This window comes from Ahaetulla prasina, chromosome 2 (assembly GCF_028640845.1).
Source record: "Ahaetulla prasina isolate Xishuangbanna chromosome 2, ASM2864084v1, whole genome shotgun sequence".
In the NCBI taxonomy this organism is placed as follows: domain Eukaryota; kingdom Metazoa; phylum Chordata; class Lepidosauria; order Squamata; family Colubridae; genus Ahaetulla; species Ahaetulla prasina.
Window position 1 is genome coordinate 205320002 of NC_080540.1, and position 20215 is coordinate 205340216.

At 41.7% G+C, this 20215-nt stretch overlaps 1 protein-coding gene across 1 annotated transcript in view; it reads right to left on the reverse strand.

Annotated features, from left to right (window-relative positions):
- Nucleotides 1-20215, reverse strand: part of ABCA1 (ATP binding cassette subfamily A member 1) — a 133766-nt gene that overhangs the window by 49499 nt on the left and 64052 nt on the right. Inside the window, exons 6-11 of the mRNA XM_058173100.1 lie at nt 19562-19683; nt 19188-19364; nt 16217-16303; nt 10273-10513; nt 9628-9767; nt 6494-6610 (exon numbers count right to left, since the gene is read on the reverse strand). Of these exons, the coding sequence (XP_058029083.1) occupies nt 6494-6610; nt 9628-9767; nt 10273-10513; nt 16217-16303; nt 19188-19364; nt 19562-19683 (884 nt within the window). The remainder of the gene's footprint in view (nt 1-6493; nt 6611-9627; nt 9768-10272; nt 10514-16216; nt 16304-19187; nt 19365-19561; nt 19684-20215) is intronic.

Sequence of the window (20215 nt, forward strand, 5' to 3'; positions counted from 1 at the left end):
TCTAAACTTCTGTAAGCTATGATATAGCAGTTTGCTATATAAGGAGAAAACAATAAAACTGCTATTTCTACCAATGTTTATTGATAACTTGGAACAGATGTGCACAGCAACCTTCCCCAGCTTATTAAAAGTCTTTGGGCAATGTGGTTCCAGGGAATGGAGGCAGGGAATGATGGGGAATTGCACTCCAATATGTTCGCCAGATAGAGAAGAATGTTGGCACGCAGAAACTCAGTAGGAATTTTCATTTCTTTTTATGGCTGGGAACCTATTAAAACTGCTTGCAATTTAATTCTGCTCTGGTCTTTTCCTAAGAACTTAGATTATTGGAATATTGGTTAGATCAGTTGCCAATTTTGTTTCCTTTCCACCGTTCCTCAACCTACCATGTTGACTGCCTCATGAATCTTAGTAAGTAAAACTTTTATGCAGTCTTCACAGGACCTCTAACAAATCTCAGAAACCTTGTACACTTATGGGATGAGGTAAAAATCAGTGTCTTTTATCGCACCCTCATCCGTGAAAGTTCAGGGCCTGCTTTCAATGCTGGATCCACCAGGTGGCAACCTCGCATAAGATCTCTAGAAAACCAGGTCGCATTGAACGAAGTAAACAAACATTTCTGAAGCCAGAAGAACAGGATGGAAAAGAAGAAATTGTTTCCATTTGTATGACCAAAATGGGTCAATGCTGTGGGGTTTTTTTTTCCTTTCTAAAAGCTTAGGCTGCAGACTGCCCATTTCAATCCTTGTGTATGTAGTTAAACTGCTAAGAATATTCATGGAGCAGTTCTTCCATCTTTACCTAGAAACAAGTCCTGCCAGGGGTGAAATCCAGCAGGTTCTGACAGGTTCTGGAGAACCGGTAGCAGAAATTTTGAGCAGTTTGAAGAACCGGCAAATACCACCTCTGACTGGCCCCAGAGTGGGATGGGAATGGAGATTTTGCAATATCCTTCCCCCAGGAGTGGGGAGGGAATGGGGATTTTGCGGTATCCGTCCCCTGCCGTGCCCACCAAGCCACGCCCACCAAACCATGCCATGCCATGCCCACAGAACCGGTAGTAAAAAAAATTGGATTTTACCACTGAGTCCTGCTCAATTCTTAGGTACCGGGGTACAAAATTGCAGCTCAATTTTTCCAGGACTGGTTTAAGTGCTACAGATTGTTTCTGCCAGCAATAAACACCACTGTCAAATTGCGATTCTATGCTGGCCGGATAAAGTCTGAAGTGGCTTGATATCAAACTGTGCTATCCTCATGGGATGCAGTCTAAGATAGGCTTGCCTCCTTTCCTCACCTCGAACTGTAACCTCTTTTGCATGGCCACTGTACCTACTATCTCGCTTTTACACCATGATCCAGATAGTTCTCAATTTACAACCATACATGAGCTCAGAATTATAGTCATAAATCATGCTAAATGTGTCAGCAAGTGACTGCACCAGTGATGAAGTTCAAATGTTTTTACTACTGGTTCTGTAGGCATGGCTTGGTGGGCGTAGCAGGGGAAGGATACTGCAAAATGTTCATTCCCTCCCCATTTCTGGGGCCAGCCAGAGGTGGCATTTGCCGGTTCTCCAAACTACTTAAAATTTCCGCTACTGGTTCTCCGAACTGCTCAAAATTTCCGCTAACGGTTCTCCAAAATCTGTCAGAACCTGCTGGATTTCACCCCTAGACTGCACCAATTTTACAAATTTTTTGTGGCGGTTGTTAAGCAAATGCCATGGTTGTTACATGAATTTGACTGCAACAGGCTTCTTGCCAGAAACATATAAATAAACCAAAAATGTCACAAATTGCGATTGCATGACCGTGGGATGCTGCAGATGGGCTGGAAATGCAGGCTGGTTGCTGAATATCCAAGTGTGATCACATGACTGCACGGGTGTTGGTAGTGGTTGTCTATCAGAACTTTAAATCCAGGTCACAAGTAGCCCGGGGGAGGGGGAGTGTCTGTCGTAACTTTAAATGGTTGCTAAGCAACCAGTCATACATTGAGGACTACCTGTATTTTTGCACTGTTTTGGTTTTGGACAAATCCAGCTCCGCTTTCTGTTTCTTTTTCCTTCTCCTGCTTTTATTTTAGGGTTCACATAGCCCCAGACTGTTGAATGTTGAATTAGAAGGCAAATTGATCACATGGCATTTGCAGAAGGCCCCTGAGATTGACAAAAATTGAGCAGTTGGGACCTTTTTATTTCTCCCTTCCGGGTTCCTCAACTTTACCCTTCATTTCTTTGTGAAATTATCCTTTTTCACAGACAGAAAGCTAGTGGTGTCCAGCAGGGATTGCAAGTGAACAACAAGTGAACTGGGAAGGTCCTAGGACTGCATATAGTTAAATAGCCTTATTACCGGTATGTTTTTTAAAGTTAAAAAAAAAATCTAACAGTGAGAGCAACTGCTAGAAAAGATTGGCTGCCAGCAAACAAAAGGAAAGCAGTGTAATTCTGCCACTGGTTAAATTTACTCCAGCTGTGAAAACACCCCAAAAGCAGGTCACATTAACCTGGTTGCCCTGAAGATACTGGAAAGCAGTACAGATTTTACATACTTTGCCCTGATAACAACCAGGGCCAGAACATGAAGTGACAACCAAAGACTGATGATTACGTCCCTGTCTTGAAACTAGAAACTAAAAACAAGGTCAAGTGATGCAGGAATACTATGAGACTACTAGGGGAAGCAGGCAAGCAATCAGAACCAAGAACTTAAGTTTTCAACAGAATAAAACCTGTGCAGATTTTGCAATGAAGATAAGAAGAATAGGGAACAGCAATAAGAAAGTGAACAAGAAATAAAGAAAAGAATTTCAAGTAATTTTTTTTATATATAACTGAAAGCCAGCATGGGTTTGTTAAAAACAGATCATGCCAAACTAATCTTATTTCATTCTTTGACAAAGTGACTGAATTAGTAGATCAGCGAAATGCTATGGACATCATAAACTTCAGCAAGGCATTTGACAAAGTAGACCACAACCTATTCTTGATAAGCTAGAAAAATGTGGGATAGACAGTGTCACCACCAGATGGATTTGTAACCAGCTGACAAACCATACTCAACGAGTTGTCCTTGATGGTACTACACCTACATGGAGGAAAGTAAGCAGTGGGGTAACACAAGGTTCCGTCCTAGACTCAGTATCTTCATAAATGACTTAGATGAGGGAATAGAAGGGGAACTCATCAAGTCTGCAGATGACACTAAGCTGGTAGGAATAGCTAACATACCTGAAGACAAGCTCAGGATCCAAAAAGATCTTGACAGACTTGGCCCTCTCTAACAACATGAAATTTAACGTGGAGAAAAGTAAGGTTTTACACTCAGGCAGGAAAAACTAAAGGTACAAGTACAGATTAGATGAAACCTGGCTCAAAAACAGTAATTGAGAAGGATCTTGAAGTCCTAGTGGACAATCACTTAAATATGAGCCAGCAGTGTGCGGTAGCAGCCAAAAAAGCTAATACAATCTTTGATTGTATAAACAGAGGCATAGAATCAAAATCACATGAAGTATTAGTACCACTCTATAAAGCCTTAGTAAGGCTACACATGGAATACTGCATCCAGTTTTGGTTGCCACGTTACAAAAAAGATGTTGAGGCTTTGGAAAAAGTGCAAAGAAGAGCAACTAAGATGATTAAAGGCCTGGAGACTAAAACATATGAAGAACCATTGCAGGATTTGGGTTTGGCTAGTCTAGAGAAAGGAAGGACTAGGGAGGACATGATAGTAATATTCCAGTATTTGAGAGGCTACCACAAAGAAGAGGGGAGTCAATTTATTTTCCAAAGCACCAGAGGGCAAGACAAGAAAGAATGGATGGAAACTAAATCAAGGTGAGAAGCAACCTGGAATTAAGGAGAAACTTCCTAAGTGAGGACAATTAATCAGTGGAACAGCTTGCCATCAGAAGTTGTAGGTGCTTCATCATTGGAGGTTTTTAAGAAGAGTCTGGACAGTCACTTGTCTGATATGGTATAGGGTCTCCTGCTTGAGCAGAAGATTGGACTGGTCCCTTCCAGGTCTACTCTGATTGATTGATTCTAAGCAGGTTCTGTTGGAGTAAAATCATCTTTATAGATCTGCCATCTCGGTTTATATAACCCATGGATACCTTGCATAAAAAGTCTCATACAAAGATGTATATAAATTACCTACTTTGAGGCTACCACAAAGAAGAGGGGAGTATATAAATTATAAATCAGCAAAAATCAGCTGCCTAGAGTTGCTGCAACAATGAGATGGGTAGCATACAACTTTAATGAATAAATGACAATTGCTTAGGTTAGAATGCAAGTTTTCATGGCAGCTACTTCTTGATGAAATGAGTTCCAGATAATGCCACATGGGACAATATATACTTATGCTGATATTTCAGGACTTGTTCATTTTGTGACCCAGGATATCATTTCATCAATATACCATTTACAATTACAGCCTCTTCCCACTCTTAAAAGCTTCCCATTAGCTAGATGGCATCCATTCAAATATGTATCTATTTTTATGTTATGTTATGTTATCAGATTGCAGCTTTCTGTGACTAGGTGATTTTTCTCTGTTCCAGGTTTTGTTCTGGGTCTTATTTGATTTCTTGTATATTACAAGTGGTATTTTATGGCTCTTCTGTCTTCATTTGTTATATGATTCATGCGTCTCATGATCCTGCATCCCTTAAAAAAAAAATCAGGAGTCTTTTGTTTTACTACAGGCTGCACAGCTGACTCCTCGGAGACAGGACTTCATCTCCCTCCCCCAGTTAAATGTGTGAGGAGCCACAACATGTGCTGATGCCCATTTGTCTCAGCTGTCAAGCTGAGCAGAGCTGGGGAGCAGAAAGAAGATATAAACAACAGACAATATCCAGTGAGAAGAAAAGAAACCCTGGCTTGCATCTCGTCCAAACCATACCTTTATGTACAGTTTGTGTTCCCAGTGAACTCTAAAGCCACATCCCGTTGTGTGAGAGGATGCTGCAACCTAAACATCTATCACAATTCCCCAACTGACTTTTGTGTCACTGCCAATTCTCTGGAAAGAGACAGCCAGAAAGAGGTTTCCTGGAAAATGCTGTCTATATTTTGCCAATAGTGCATTGTTCTCCTCACATGCCTGGATTCCTCTCACCATATATATATATATTTTTACAGTCTATGTCAGGGGTCTCCAACCTTGGCAACTTTAAGCCTGGAGGACTTCAACTCCCAGAATTCTGGGAGTTCTGGGAGTTGAATTCTGGGAGTTGAAGTCCTCCAGACTTAAAGTTGCCAAGGTTGGAGACCCCTGGTCTATGTGAATATCTTTTCCTTCAGGTTTGCCTTAACACTCAACCAGTGTTAAGGTTAGATTCAAGACCAGACTATTTAGTTAAAATTCAGTGCACAGATGGTAACTGCTCTTTCCTCCCATATGTGTGAAGCTCTCACCCCATTACATCACACAGGCGGGAGAAAGAACACAAAAAATGACCCCTTCCCCTTACTATAAATAGGGCTTGTATCTTACACTATGTCCTTGACTCTCTGCCTGCAAGGTTTCTCGTTCTAGCATCAGCCAGGAAAAGCTTGACAACTTGGCACTTCCCGGGTCTGTTAGGACTCTGCATTTGAGCATCTGCAGCCAGCAGTGTCACAATTAAATAAAACCATTACACTGTCCATCTGTTTTAGATAAACTCTTAGATCCTGGGGAGAGGTACTTTAATCAGTGAAACATACGAGTCTTTTAGAAACACCAAAGAGTTTGGGTTTTTTCCCCTCTTTTCCCAGAAAGCTTCACACAAGGAAGACCTACGAACCCAAAATCTCAAATCAAAGTCTGGCAGTCTGGCCATTAGAAAACATGGAGTCTCCAATACTAGACAGAAATGCTCATGAAAATAAAATGGAATGAAAGCCTCTTAGTAATATCCCAAGAATGAAACTTCAGATTATTTACTGCTACGATCCCCTGTAGCTAATTAAATGTCCCGCTACAGTTGGGAAGTTGGGGAATGCAAAAGTGAGGCCTGGGCTTGTTGCCCGCCTTACAGAGTTTGGGAAGTAATATCGGAGTAAGTGTTCCCTGGTGAAATGTATTTGTAGCTCCACTCAGCATAACAGAAAGGGAGGCTTGAATACCCCTCATTTTGCATACTTCTCAGCCGCATCCTTGGCAGATGTTCTTCATGCAGAATAGCCTGATTTATGGACCAGTCAGAATCTGTCTAATGTCCAACTAATCACCCCATTCGACACATGGCAACACAGCAGGGAGAGGCACTGTCTGTATAGCATTGCACCTTTCTTCTCTGTCCCAGGACACAATCATATTGCACAGGCAAGAAAGCTCCAGATAAAGGAGGTTTGGTAGAAAGAACCAGCTACAATACTCCGACATGGGCAGAAACAAACACTCAAGGCCAAATTGTCGATCACAATACTAAAATAAACAAACCTCTTGTAAAATTTATTATCGGAGAGGGGAAAAAAAGAGTTATACTGACCCGAATCAGATCCATCTCCTGGCTTTCTTCCATGAAAGTTTTTATTTTTGGTCTAATCTCTTCCCACATGCCTCCAAGTTCATGGAAGACACCTAGCTCTTGGAATGTCTTGTTGACCTGGAACAACAGCAAAAAAGGGTTTCAAAATCACTTAATGCAAGGTATTGGCTTTCAGGTGTTTTGTTGCCCTAAGAAGTGATGTTTTACTGAGAAGAAGGAAAAGGAGGAAAAGAGACGCTTCAAAATTAATATCCTAGTACATTCCAGATGTGCTGGACAACAGCCTCCATCACTTCAGATGATAGGTATAATAGATATCTGGGCACCAAGCACAAAAGATCGCTTCTTAAGCTATGGAATTTAATAAGCGAGCTAGAAGCTTATAGAAATTAATCAGCACTAAATATATGAGTAAATATATACTGACATCAAATTTGTGAAAAAACTACCTGGGTATAGAATTTAGTCTGGCCTTTGGCCATAAAGACTTTGAAAGGGACAATGCAGACCAGTCCATCGTGTCCGATCTTCCAAAAATAAAGTGGGCAAAACATCATGCATAGATTGAAAGATCTCGTTTAACTTATCAACTCAACATGGGGCTGCCCTTGAAGACTGCCTGGAAGTTACAACTGGTCTGGAATGCAGAGGCACCTGCAACATTGGGCAATCCTTTTGTTTGTTTATTTTATAGTAACTTACTCAGAGGGACTCTGGACAGCATTTACCACAAAGGGGAATAATCATCATCATCATCATAATAATCATAATCATAAATGATCTAAATTAATGCGGAAAACAGAACCAAAATCAGAGACTGATTTTGACTAATAAGCTGAAGTCAACATACACAGAATTAAAACAGATTGAAACTTTACAAAAGATGGAATCCAAACTTCAGCTCTCCCTATTAGGAATAATAGATCCAAAAGTAGAGAAATCTTCACAATACCTAATACTTCACATACTAATGGCAGTAAGGATTATCATTGCACAAGGGTGGAAACAAAATAATACACCAACCGAGGAAATAGTGATTAGGAAAATTTTACAATGTGCAGATAAAATGACAATGAAATTAAGGAAAGAGAAGATTCGGATTATTATAGAGTATGGAACAAATTCTACAAATGGTTAGAAAAAAAGAAATCTAAATAGGAATTGGGAAATTTAAGTTAATATCGCTGAAATAAAGAACTATTGGTTACTAATTATTGTTAACCTTATAGTATTGACTGTGTAAATAAATATAATGTAAATGTATGTATTCAGTAGAAGAAAAATAGACAATATGCAGGTCAATAGAGAAGGCTGTAAAAATAGCCTATAATGTGTATTGTTATGTTTGTCATGTTTTTTACTCTGTTTTTGTCCTTGTTCTTTTTTGGTTCCCCCCCCCTGTTTTTAAAAGTAAAAAGCTTAATAAAAACTATTTAAAAAATTTAAAAAATAGAACAGATAAAAACTTGTTTACTGAACTAGAATAAGGTAGGAGCTACGTGTACTTCTGTAGCAAAGATGTTCCATAAAGGCGTCTACAATACCGTGTTGGACTATTGCTAAATCAAGCTCAGTTTGGCCTGCTCTGACTGGCAGCTCTCCAGCATTCTACTTAGGGCTAAGCAAAAAAATAAAAAATAAAAAAAAATCTTCTCCAAATGTAGGAAGATGGGAGAGATTGTTATACTGGAAGTAAATTATAATAATTTACAACAATGAACTGAGGTGTTCCTATTTTCTAACTTCTGCTACAACAATCACTGATGTCACAGTTTCTCTCCAAGCTGTTGGCTGGGAGCTGTGCTTTTTCCTAACAATACTCATCAAAATGACACTAAGTCCTGAGGGAACAAAAGAAGGTAGCTCCAAAGAAGAATCTTGTTTCCATTAATACCTTCAGCAGCTAAGAAAGAAAGATTTTAAAGGAAACTACAGCTTCTGCCACAACTAATAAAGCTTGAATAATTTCAGTCTTTCTGATATTGGTGGCCCTTGACATACAACGGTTCATTTAATGACCATTCAAAATTACAACAGCACTGGAAAAAAGTGACTGATGACCATTTTTCACACTTACGACCACTGCTGCATCCCCATGGTCACGTGATCAAAATTCAGATGCTTGGCAACTGGTTCATACTTATGACTGTTGCTGCGTCCCAAGGTCCTGCGATCTTTGGACAAGCAAAATCAATGGGGTAGCCAGATTCACGTAACAACCGTGTCACTAACTCATCAACTGCAGCGAGTCACTTAACAACTGTGACAAGAAGGGTCGTAAAGTGGGGCAAAGCTCACTTAACAAATGACTCATTTCACAACAGAAATTTTGGGGTCAATTGTGGTTGTACGTCAAGGACTATCTGTACAGCCTTGGAGCCTTTCCCGACTCTGCCCTTATGCAGACATAAACACACTGTTTCAAGATAAAGTCTCAACATTCAATCTAAAGCCTGAACTTCCAAACTGGAGATACTAGAGGCCAAAGTCTGATTCCTTTTTTTTTCTAGCCCTGACCTACTTCTGACTTTTCTATTCCTCCGGGACGGGTGTCAGCACCCTGGAGCTCTGGAGCCACATGCGGCTCTTTGGGCCCTCTGCTATGGCTCTCTATTGGGTGATCCCATCACTGGTTAGCGCCCCTCACCCTCCCCTCCCATTCACTCCTCGCCTGGCCTGAGAAGGTAAGGGCGACCGCAGGGGATGGAGAAGTGGCCAGGGCAGGGACAGAGAGAGGGAGAGAGAGAAAGACATAGAGAGATACAGAGAGAGAGGGGGAGAGAGAGGGGGGATGGAGGGCAGAAGATATATATATATATATATATATATATATATCAAAAGGGTTTTGTGGTTCTCGGGTTTTTTTAACAACTGGTTCTCCGCCCTAATGACCAGCTGGGTAGGTGTGACTAGGGGGTCATGTGACTAGTGGAAGTGAGTGACAACGAGTTGGCCACACCATCCAGGTTTTGTGGCTCCCGGTGTTTTCTTTTCTGTGGAAAACGGGTCCAAATAAGTCTTTCAGTGTTTAAGGTTGCAGACCCCTGCTCTGGGACTTCAGTTGAGAACATTCAACAGCAGAAATACCAACCTGTTCCTTTGCTGGGTGGACAAGAAACAGGCTAAGTTCTTACCTCTGACATAATTGTCCTTGTTGCTGGCGTATCAGGGCTATACAAGACTTTTCCAACAAGCAAAGGTTTCAGGGCCCTCCAGATAATCCTGGAAAGTGGGTTGGATTCCAGTTTCTTCATTAAGCTATTGCAGAAAGGTGCTTTTAAAAAAAAAATTGGGAAAAAATTGTGGGTGATAAATCCCATGCCCAGAATGTTCCCAGCTTGGAGAGCACACCCAGGTTAGTCTAAAATTATCCTCCCTTTATTTTGACTCTAGCTTCCTGCATGTTTGAGGTGGCAAGAGATGGTCCTCTTAACGATTTGCCAAACAGAAAACATCTGCAGGTGTTCCTGGATTCAGGTTCAGACCAGTTCTGGAGAACCAGTAACGGATATTTTGAGTAGTTCGGAGAACCAGTAAATATCACCTCTGACTGACCCTGCCCCCATCTATTCTCTGCTTCCTGAGTCCCAGCTGATCAGGAAGAAATGGGGATTTTGCAGTAACCATCCCCTGGAGTGGGGAGGGAATGGAGATTTTACAGTATCCTTCCCCTGCCATGCCCACCAAGCCACACCCACCAAGCTATACCACACCCACCAAGCCACGCCCACAGAACCAGTAGTAAAAAAAAAATTGAATCTCACCACTGGATTACTTACTAGTGTAGTTATCATAGAAATCCATGGCATCGTCTTCAGAGCTGTTGCTTCCAAAGAATGCTTTGTAATTCTGGTCTTCGTACCAGTTTAAGGACTTGATCTGCAATCCCCCTTCCTCAGGGTGGCCACAAACTATTCGAGATACCGCCTGGTAGATATCAGCAGAAGAACTTGTGGAATTCACATTGGTCAGGAACATCACCTCTTGTCTCATGTCACTCCAACTTCTCATGCTCACTAACTGCAATTCATGACACAAAAAGAAAGGAAGATAAAATTTTTCAAGGATTTTTTTTTTTTAAATTGAAAACCCATTCCGTTGTTTTACAGAGTTGGAATTATTAAAAAAGGTTTGCCATGGGCATTTTTCCAGCTTAGTTTACTAGCCTTGAGACATCCAAAGGCTTCCTGCCCAAATTCTGCTCAGTATTTCTTGAGATCAGCTTAAGCTAGCTAACTTTTGCAATTTCAGCTGAGAAATATATTACTTAAAAAACAATGTTCCTCCTTAAACATTTTTATTAGTTTACAATGAATGTTTTGTCTCCCTCACTCTTTTCATTGTTATTGTTGATTCACCATAGAATGTACACTAATTGAACTTATTTGGTTGATATCTTACTGAAAGAAATAGAAATTTCTTCAAAGCATAGACACCTAATACGTTCACTGTTCAAGTCAATAAAATGTAATAATCATGATCATGTATAAATTCTAATCCAATTAGGACAATCGGTGTTGTGATACATAAGCTGGCCTTAAATTTTTTTAATAAAATGTCATGTAAAATGTACCATTCATGGATAAGCCAACCCTCATTTTTTAATGGTATTTTGGTTAAAAATTTGAGGGTCAGCTTAGCCATACATGGACATATATTCAAGTATATAGGGGTACTATAAGAAAGTATTACCATATACCGGTATACTTGTGGATAAGCCCATCCACACACATGCCAAACCCAACTTCAGGGTTGTATTTTGGTACTCAAAATTGCTGGGTATATTCAGCAGGTTCTGACAGGTTCTGAAAAACCGGTAGCGGAAATTTTGTGTAGTTCGGAGAACCGGTAAATACCACCTCTGACTGGCTCCGCTCCCATCTATTCTTTGCCTCCCAAGTCCCAGCTGATCGGGAGGAAATGGGGATTTTGCACTAACCTTCTCCTGGAGTGGGGAGGGAATGGAGATTTTGCAGTATCCTTTCCCTGGAATGGGGTGGGAATGGAGATTTTGCAGTATCCTTCCCCTGCCATCCCCACCAAGCCACACCCACCAAGCCACACCCACCCACCAAGACACGCCCACAGAACCGGTAGTAAAAAAATTGAATTCTATCACTGGTATATGTATGTATCATGTATACAGTAGCTTTAGAGCACACAGGAGTACAAAGGTAGCATGTGTCAGTAAGTCATTAAATCAGCTGCAGCAACTTTTCAGAATTGAATCAGAAGTATTACAAAGGCCAAATCAGTGCCCAAACTCTAATTTTAGCCAATCCTCTTGCGAATTACACTTTGGGGCAGTAAAAGCATATTTACTGGTATTTACTTTCAAGAACTACAGTCCAGGATGCAAACTATCAAGGAGCAATCCACAACAGTCACCACACAAACCACACCGTACAGAAAACAGGGAACATCCCCACTGAGGAGATTACCAGGAGGCAGCTGGTGCCACCGTAGGCAGGGATGTCTGATAGCCTCCCAGCTCTTTGTCTTCTAGCAAAATGGAAGAACTAACAGGAGCACTGGTTAAAGGGCCCAAAATACAGAAATGCCACTTGCTAGGTCAGTGCTTCCCAACCTGGACATGAATTTCAGCTCCTAGAATTCTTAGCCATAACTCACATGGAGGCTACATGGCACCATCTTGGAAGTGGTTGCCCTTTTGGGAGAGACTGTAATTCACTGTAGTTGCTCCAAAATGGCCCGTGCTTCTGGGATGGATCCATGCAGCCTTTACACTATAGAGAGCCCGTTGGGCAGATCAACTGCCTCTCCATCCTGAAGGCGATCTCCAAGATCTTGGAGGAGAGCCAGCCTATCCACCCCTCAAGTCTCCCTATATCGGGGGTCTCCAACCTTGGCAACTTTAAGACTTGTGGACTTCAACTCCCAGAGTTCCAAAGCCAGCAAAGCTGGCTGAAGAATTCTGGGAGTTGAAGTCCACAAGTCTTAAGGTTGCCAAGGTTGGAGACCCCTGCCCTATACAATACAGAGGCCTCATGGTGCCATCCTGGAAGTGGGCCCCATTTTGACAGTAGCCACAATCCATTCCCAAAGTAGGAAACCCATGCGGCAGATTGACTGTTCCCGAAGGAGAGCTACGGAAAAGGTACATGGACCCAGCCATGATGGTATGAGTGGGGACCCAGCAGAGTGGGGAACAGACCAAGGTCTGCGGGGACCCAGTGCAGTGGGAAGCAGAGCACAGGGTGCCTCAGTGGGTGGGGGAGGCCCATAGCAGGACATGTGTCAACTGGGGAGGTACTGCAGTGCAGGCCTCAGTTTGCACTAGGCTAGGGCCTCTCCCCTCCGAGGCACCTTGTGCTCCGCTTAACAACCACAGTGGCCTAGAGCAGGGATTGTGGTCGTTCAGCATGGTAATCACATGGATGCCTTGCTTAACAACCGTCATGACTTACGACCCAAATGGGCAGGCTCCAGTACGGTCATAAATCGAGGACTACCTGCAAGGACTCTCTCATGTCGCACGACAACTCTTGCAATTCCTTACCACCAGCCATGTTTGTTGCCAATGCTGGGAGTTATTATTCACAGTGCTTCCTTGCTTTTAATACCGTGTGTGTGTGTGTGTGTGTGTGTGTGTGTGTGTGTGTGTGTGTGTGTGTAAAAAAATCAGCTAGTTCCCAGAGTAAGAATTTAGAACCAGGTTTCTTTCCTTCAAAGTCTGATTGTCTGTGTTTTAAACACCTGCCCTCAATCCCGCAGTTGTAAACAGCTTAGCACGTTCCATAGAAACTGATTGACACTGCTCCTTAAAATCATTTCTCAACAGCTGCAAATGGCTGGGTTTAACATTTGCATGTATTGAAATAGGCCAGAATATTCCCACCTTCGGAGAAAAAGGCAGCCTAACAAATGCAATGCCTCCCTTGCTTGTAAGGAAATAAAAGAGGGTATAAAATTCATTCCTGTGAGTGTTTGTCACAGATATACAGGAAGTCGGGCTGTGAAAAGCAAGCCTCATGCTGCTCTCCCACAGCACAATGCCACCCAAAAGGGGCCTTTGTTTCTGAACTTAAATAGAAACAGAAAAAATGCTGTTTGCTCCTTGGAACAACCGCCAAGAAGAAATCACATCCTTCAGCCAGACCTATTTTACATGACACATCAGCAAAGAGAAGATTGTATGACTAAAAGAAAAGAAGAAGAAAAAGACAAGAAGCAAATAAAATACAGGAAGCGACACCAACGGTCTGATGATGCAATAGGAAAGAGCTCTACAGTAATCAGAAAGCCTCAGGCAAACTTTTTAAGGCAACTCTGTTGACCGTACTTCATCCCGATTTCACCCAGATTCTTCTTTCACAGTAATTTCTGGTTTTCCAGCTAAGGAGGGTTGATGCGGCTTCTAGGATTCAAGAACCGTTTCCTCCAACGAGAAATAACTAACATGGAAATTGTGATGATGGGTCAGATGCACACATCCACACCCGCACACCCGCACACACACACTGCAGGGCGGCAGTCCTCCACTGAAGCAATGTGCTCCAAAAAAGAAAACCCTCAAGTGACCTCAGCTCAGCTCAGCTCAGCGGTTATTATAGTTCAGAGTTTTAACATTCCAAAGCTGTGGAGCCGGAAGGAAAAATGGGAATACAGTACTTGGGTAGACTTGTGTTTTTTTCCCCCATGTTTTGCTTAAAGCAGCAAAGTTTCAAAAGTAGGCAAAAGCATTTTTAACGCTTAAACATCTTATGGCTTTATACACAGATTAGCCAGAACAGAGAGTTTATTTGCTGGGGGAGGGGGGGAACGGGACAAATACTGCCTAATGACAGTTCATGCACACACACGCACACACAAGGAGGGCAGGCTTCAGGCTTACAAACTGAGATAATGTGGATTATCACACAATTAATTTACTTAACCCATCAATCCACATTTCACATGATTTCCAGTCTCATATTTCATACTTTTTCCCCCCCTGCACATAATACATGCCTCATATTCAAAGTTACCCACCAGGATCCAGCCACTTAGGGAAAATATCCAAAATCCATTTGAGGCAATGCCTATATTAGCTCAGCCAGAGTTGTATAACATTTTTATAAACTTGAGATAACCTAATAAGTATATTGCATGATTGGACTTAATATAATCCTCTCCCCATACTGCCCGCAAAAACTGCCTAAGTAATTCATCCTATTGATTATTATAATGAATTCCTGATATTCATGTTCCTGGAATGTTCCACTTGGCAAAGACAGGGGGGGAAATAGGAAAAAAAACACCTCTATTGGCTTCCTAGTTTGGCTTTGCTACATTGGCTAGATCACATGAGTAATTTCTGCCTGGTCCTTGGCATACAAACGAAAGGAGGTGGTGACTTTACACTAGTATGATGATTATTATATCCCAATAAGCTACTATCAAGTGTTACACAGTTTTTTCCCCACAATCATGTATCCCTAACCTAGTCCTTCAGGACTTCCAACTCTTTGGATTAATATATCACATCCTTATATTCCAGTGATGGCTAATCTTTTTTCATTTTGTGCCAAAAGCAGGGGAAGTGGGGGGGGGTGTCACACACGCACATGCCCACACCCATAATTCTATGCACCCCACCCCACCCCCACGCATGTGTGTGTGACCCCCCTGTGTGACCCCCGCTTTTGGCACGTGATGGCACAGTGCCCCAGTCCCAGTAGGCCTGTTTTTTGCTCTCTCCAGCTGGGAAACGGGCTGTTTCCGGCCTCTGGAGGGCCTCCAGGGGGTGTGGGAAAGGCCATTTTTGCTCTCCCCAGGCTCCTAGAAAGGCTCTGGAGCCTGGAGAGAGTGAAAAATAAGCCTTCCCCACCCCCTGGAGGCACTCCAGAGGCTGAAAACAGCATGTTTTCTGACTTCTGGTGGACCCAGAAGGCCCGAAAATCACATGCACGCCAGAGCTGAACTTGTGTGCCCACCAATATGGCTCCGCATGCCACCTGTGGCACGCGTGCCATAGGTTCACCATCATAGTTATATTCCATTAATGTCTATTACAGCAAAAGTTTTTGTACAGAGACAGTATAATTGTTTGTATATTAAGAATAAACTGTGCTTATTCTGTGGTTATTCTGATACAGCCCAGTTGTAGATAAAGTTAGGTCTGCTCACTTCCTTTTCTTTTTCCACTTCCTATGAAGTCAAGATGATAACTTGTTTGCCTAAGACATTTTGTTTCATCTGAACCAAGAATTGTAGTTTCTTTCATTATTGGAACTAAGCAAAATTTGAAACAGATATATTAAATGAATAAAGTAATTGATACAACTGGTTGGATGAACCCCAGTTTAGGTGCATCAAGAAACTGAGGCTTCCCAAAATTAAATGAAAACATTCCAAGATACCCCTGCTCTTAGTATGCCTAGTAGGAGATTGGCAAATGGGGGCCCAAAGCCCATCCCCATGGTTCTTGATGGTGAATGCATTTAAGAGCTAAATAAGGTACCTAAACACAGGCATACTCCTTAGCCAGAGTGACAAAGCATGCATTGTGAGGTCACAAACAAGTTCAGTTCTTAAGTGTTCGCACTGCACTGTACATAAGGGGTAAAATTTCCATCACAATGAAACTTTTGTCACTTATCCCCCACCCTTGCTATTCCATGAACACCAACATGCCCAAGATCATAACTCGTTGGCTATTCATGATAGACATCATGACTTGAATAAGTGGCCTGAGAGAAAGAAATGGAAGAAACACCCTACCTCTTTAAGAAGGTTCCCCAGGCTCTGCGTCAGCATCTCCAAAGTTCCGTTAACATCCTCCAGGGTTGAATTAAAGTTTATCCCTTTCTGGAAGGACAAATGGAAGTTTACAATTAACTGAAAGTTGCTGCAACCTAGAAGGAGAAGGGATCAGTTTGACCTTTACATTTAAAGAAAAATGAATATGGATCAGTGGTGGGTTGCTACCGGTCCTCCCCGGTTCGGGAGAACCGGTAGCGGAGATGTTGACGTGACAGCGAACCAGTTCACTCCAAACATCTGGGGCCTCCCGCCTGCTCCTGCGCTGTACCGACCTTTATTCTTCCATTTTCAGCCCAGCTGAAAGCCGCAGCAGAGGGGATTGCACTGCCTCAGCTGTTCAGAAAATCAATGCACTTGTGCAAAACGCAAGTCTGGCAAGCGTGTGAGCACGCACACACCGATCACACTCAAAGCACGTGCGTGAAGCGAATTGGTGGTAACACCGTTTAGAACCCACTACTGATATGGATGCATTGAATAAACAGGCCCAGTTAGGGAAAAACAAATCCAAATCTGAACCAACACCTATCTCTCAAAAAGGATACCACTGGAAACCCATTGGGCTTCTTCTTCTTCTTTGTATGGTTCCGATTATCCTCATATTTATATCTCTGGACATCTCACATGGCATGACTATTGCTATGGAGAATTATCTCATACTAACCCACAGGATAATTTAGATCTGATGGTGGTCCTACTTTCCTGTTGCCAAGCATAATAAAGACTCAAATCTATTTGCTTCAAGAAAGGATAGCCGTCTTCATCCAGTTTCCAGAAACATTTCTAATAGGCTATGATTCTTTACATTCAATAGCTGCTAACATCTACAGCAGATAGAATAATATGGTAATTATTTAGAGTGGCAGACTTTATATCCCCTGTAACTTGATTTCTGCATTAAAATGAGCCATATGTACATAAGAGGGGACAAATGAACAATGGCGTACATTATTTTTTGAAGAGCTTTACATCAGAGATCAGCAACTGCCCCTTTCCCAAATCATAACCGGCCTCTGTTTTCCAACAAAAGGTGAAACCACAATTTTATGAGAGACAGAGTCATAGACGGAAGGGCGGCGGCAGCAAATGGAATATAGAATGACTAAGATTGGGAGCTGAAATACCACTCCAGTGTTTTTCTGAGGCAAACCACTAAAGCCATAGATATTGGCTTAGTTTCAGTGAGGAAAACTTCATCAAAAAGTCAGCTGTGGCTTTTTGGGCCGATCTGTGTCTGTTATGTGCCAATAATACATAATGAATTTTAATTCTCTGAAGACATTTTGGGAAGTAGCACTGCCCGAAAAGCAGAAAATGAATAAGCATACTAACACAGTATAAGAACAAGGAAAATAATGTGGAATTAATATAGTTTCTATATCCTTACTACTATGTTCACAACGCAAGGTTTAAGAAATGATGCAAACTATTGCTGAGAAGAATTTTCTACTGTGCCTTATTCATATTGTGTTTCATGAAATGTTACTAATGAAAAGCAGCCTCAAATGCCGACAGAAGACCATAAAACTGACTCTGTAAAATTGTTCTCTCTGGTTTAAACATCTTTCTTCCTCCCTTCCCTTTCATAGCAAAGCAGCTTTGTCCAAACAGAGGCCCACCAGTTGTGCTGGGAACTGTTATCTAACACATCTGAAGGGTGTCACGCTGGGGACAGATGGATTAGAGACAGGGGCCATGTCTTTTTTAATTCTCTTACGCCAACAAAACAAAACAAAAGACAAAATTCCAAATTAAATTGAGAGTCTTTATTGTCTGTGGATCTTAATCCTTAGGACATTAATCGAGATAACTGCATATTAAGCCATTTCTCATTTCTGAAGCTATTATACCATATACTTCTAGAATGATGACATTGGCTGCTATTAACTGATGAAGCTTTGCTGGTAGAGATACAGTATGAGCTTTGATGAGAGGGGGGAAAAAGATGCTCTGAAATGAGCCTCAACTTTACATCCTATTGGAAACAGAACTTCGGTAGAGTGATGTTTATGAAGCCTTTATGACTGGCTGAACAGTCTTGCTGCAACAGACAGATGGATTTGGAGAATAGTGGTTGGACCTATGTACCTTCTTGAGCTAAGCTTGTTCAACCATGAAGCCTTGAATGAGATATAGGATTCTTCAGGGCTAAATGCCAATAAGAAGATGTGTGCCTTCAAGTCAATATTGATTTCTACCACCTGCCTGGACAAGTTTCCAAGTTTCTTGATAATATTTTGTAAGTGGTTTGCCATTTCCTTCCTCCTAGGACAGAGAGAGAGAGGAACTGGAGTGCCCTAACCATTGAACACGTGCACCCAAATCAACATCATAGCCAAGGACAATATTAAGTGCAGCCAGGCTCTTTAAATAGAATTTATTTTTTATTGGCCAAGTGTGATTGGACACACAAGGAATTTGTCTTGGTGCATATGCTCCAAGATACGTTCATCAAGGTACAACATTGGGTGCCAGAGACTAAACTATCTGAGCCACAAAGAGAAAAGGGCAACCAAACAGATATGGAATCTTAGAAAAGGACAGGCGAAAGCACAGGTGACCCATCACTGAGCAGCCTGGAGCCTGAGAAAGCTGCATGATAAAGTGGTGACAAGAAGCTTGAAGAAAAGGTCTTGGATACTTGGGGGAAATGTGGTTCAGGCAAGGAAGAACCAGAGGAAAAAGGTGGAGGGAGAAACCTGAGAGGAGAAAGAAAAACAGTAAGTAAACAAAAAAAAAATTCACCTGGCCAGGTTAGATTGCAGAGCAACAGAATTACAAAACAAAGAGCATCAAGCAACCAAATCTATGAGACAAGAAGTAATAAAGAAATGCATTATATGCATTTAGATGTACCATTCCCCCATATCCTTGCAGTGGTTAAAAAAAGAGATTGTACCCCCAGCAATGTTGAAAGCATCATACTTACCATAAGTGGCTTTATGAAGTCCATGTTATCCTGAAATGCTCTTTCTAGAGAAGCAAGTTGTTCCTTTGGCATAGAGCAAATTAAGGCCCAACTTCCATTATTGACAGCAACCAGTTCTGACAGCCTGGTGGAATTGCACAAGTCTTCCACACTTATCCGGAAACCAGATGTAATGATCTAGAAATATTGCCCAGATGTTAGGCCATAGGGAAATCAGCTTTTCTGCTTCTTCTTCACAGTTCATAATACTAAAATTATATCATACCTGCCTTACCCAACTCTTGGATCCTCCAGAAATTGTTACTTAATTCCCTATAATTGGGTGGGCTGGATGTGATAATGGAACATACAGTTTAAGGATGGATATTTCTTACCTGTTGGAGATTGACTTCAGCATTCAGGATTTCATCTATATCAGGCTGCGATAGGGAAGCCTTGTGGTGGAGAAATTCAGAGAATGTCTCATTGACAACCAGAAAATCCTGAACTTTGACACCTGCCAGGCAATTATAAAGTAAAAAAAACAAAATAAAACAACAATTTTTAAAATGACATCAACAGTCATTTTTAAAAGATGTCTATATTAATATAGGTTAACAGCGATATGCTCATCCTGAGCAATCCCAGAGTCTATTATTCTGTGGCAAGGAAGGAAAGGAAAAAAATAGGAAAGAAAATCAATATTATGCTCAATGGTTCGGGTGATGAAACCCAAAATATTTCTGTAATGTATATGGAAAGGGAAGAGACATTTTTCCTTCCATCGATCCATGTCGGGTACCGCTAAGAGCGGTAGTGCAGCCAGTTCAACATGAGGAGATATCAAATACGCTGTACAGGTAGTCCTCGATTTATGACCATTTGTTCAGCAATTGAAGTTATGAGAGTACTGAATGAATGGTGGCTATGCCTTGTCCTTGGAATTCCCCTGATGCCCCTGTAGTCACATGATCAGGATCTGGGCATTTGGCAATCTGCTCCCATCTATGACCAGTTGAGAAATAGCCCACAATCACATGTTCCTGCTG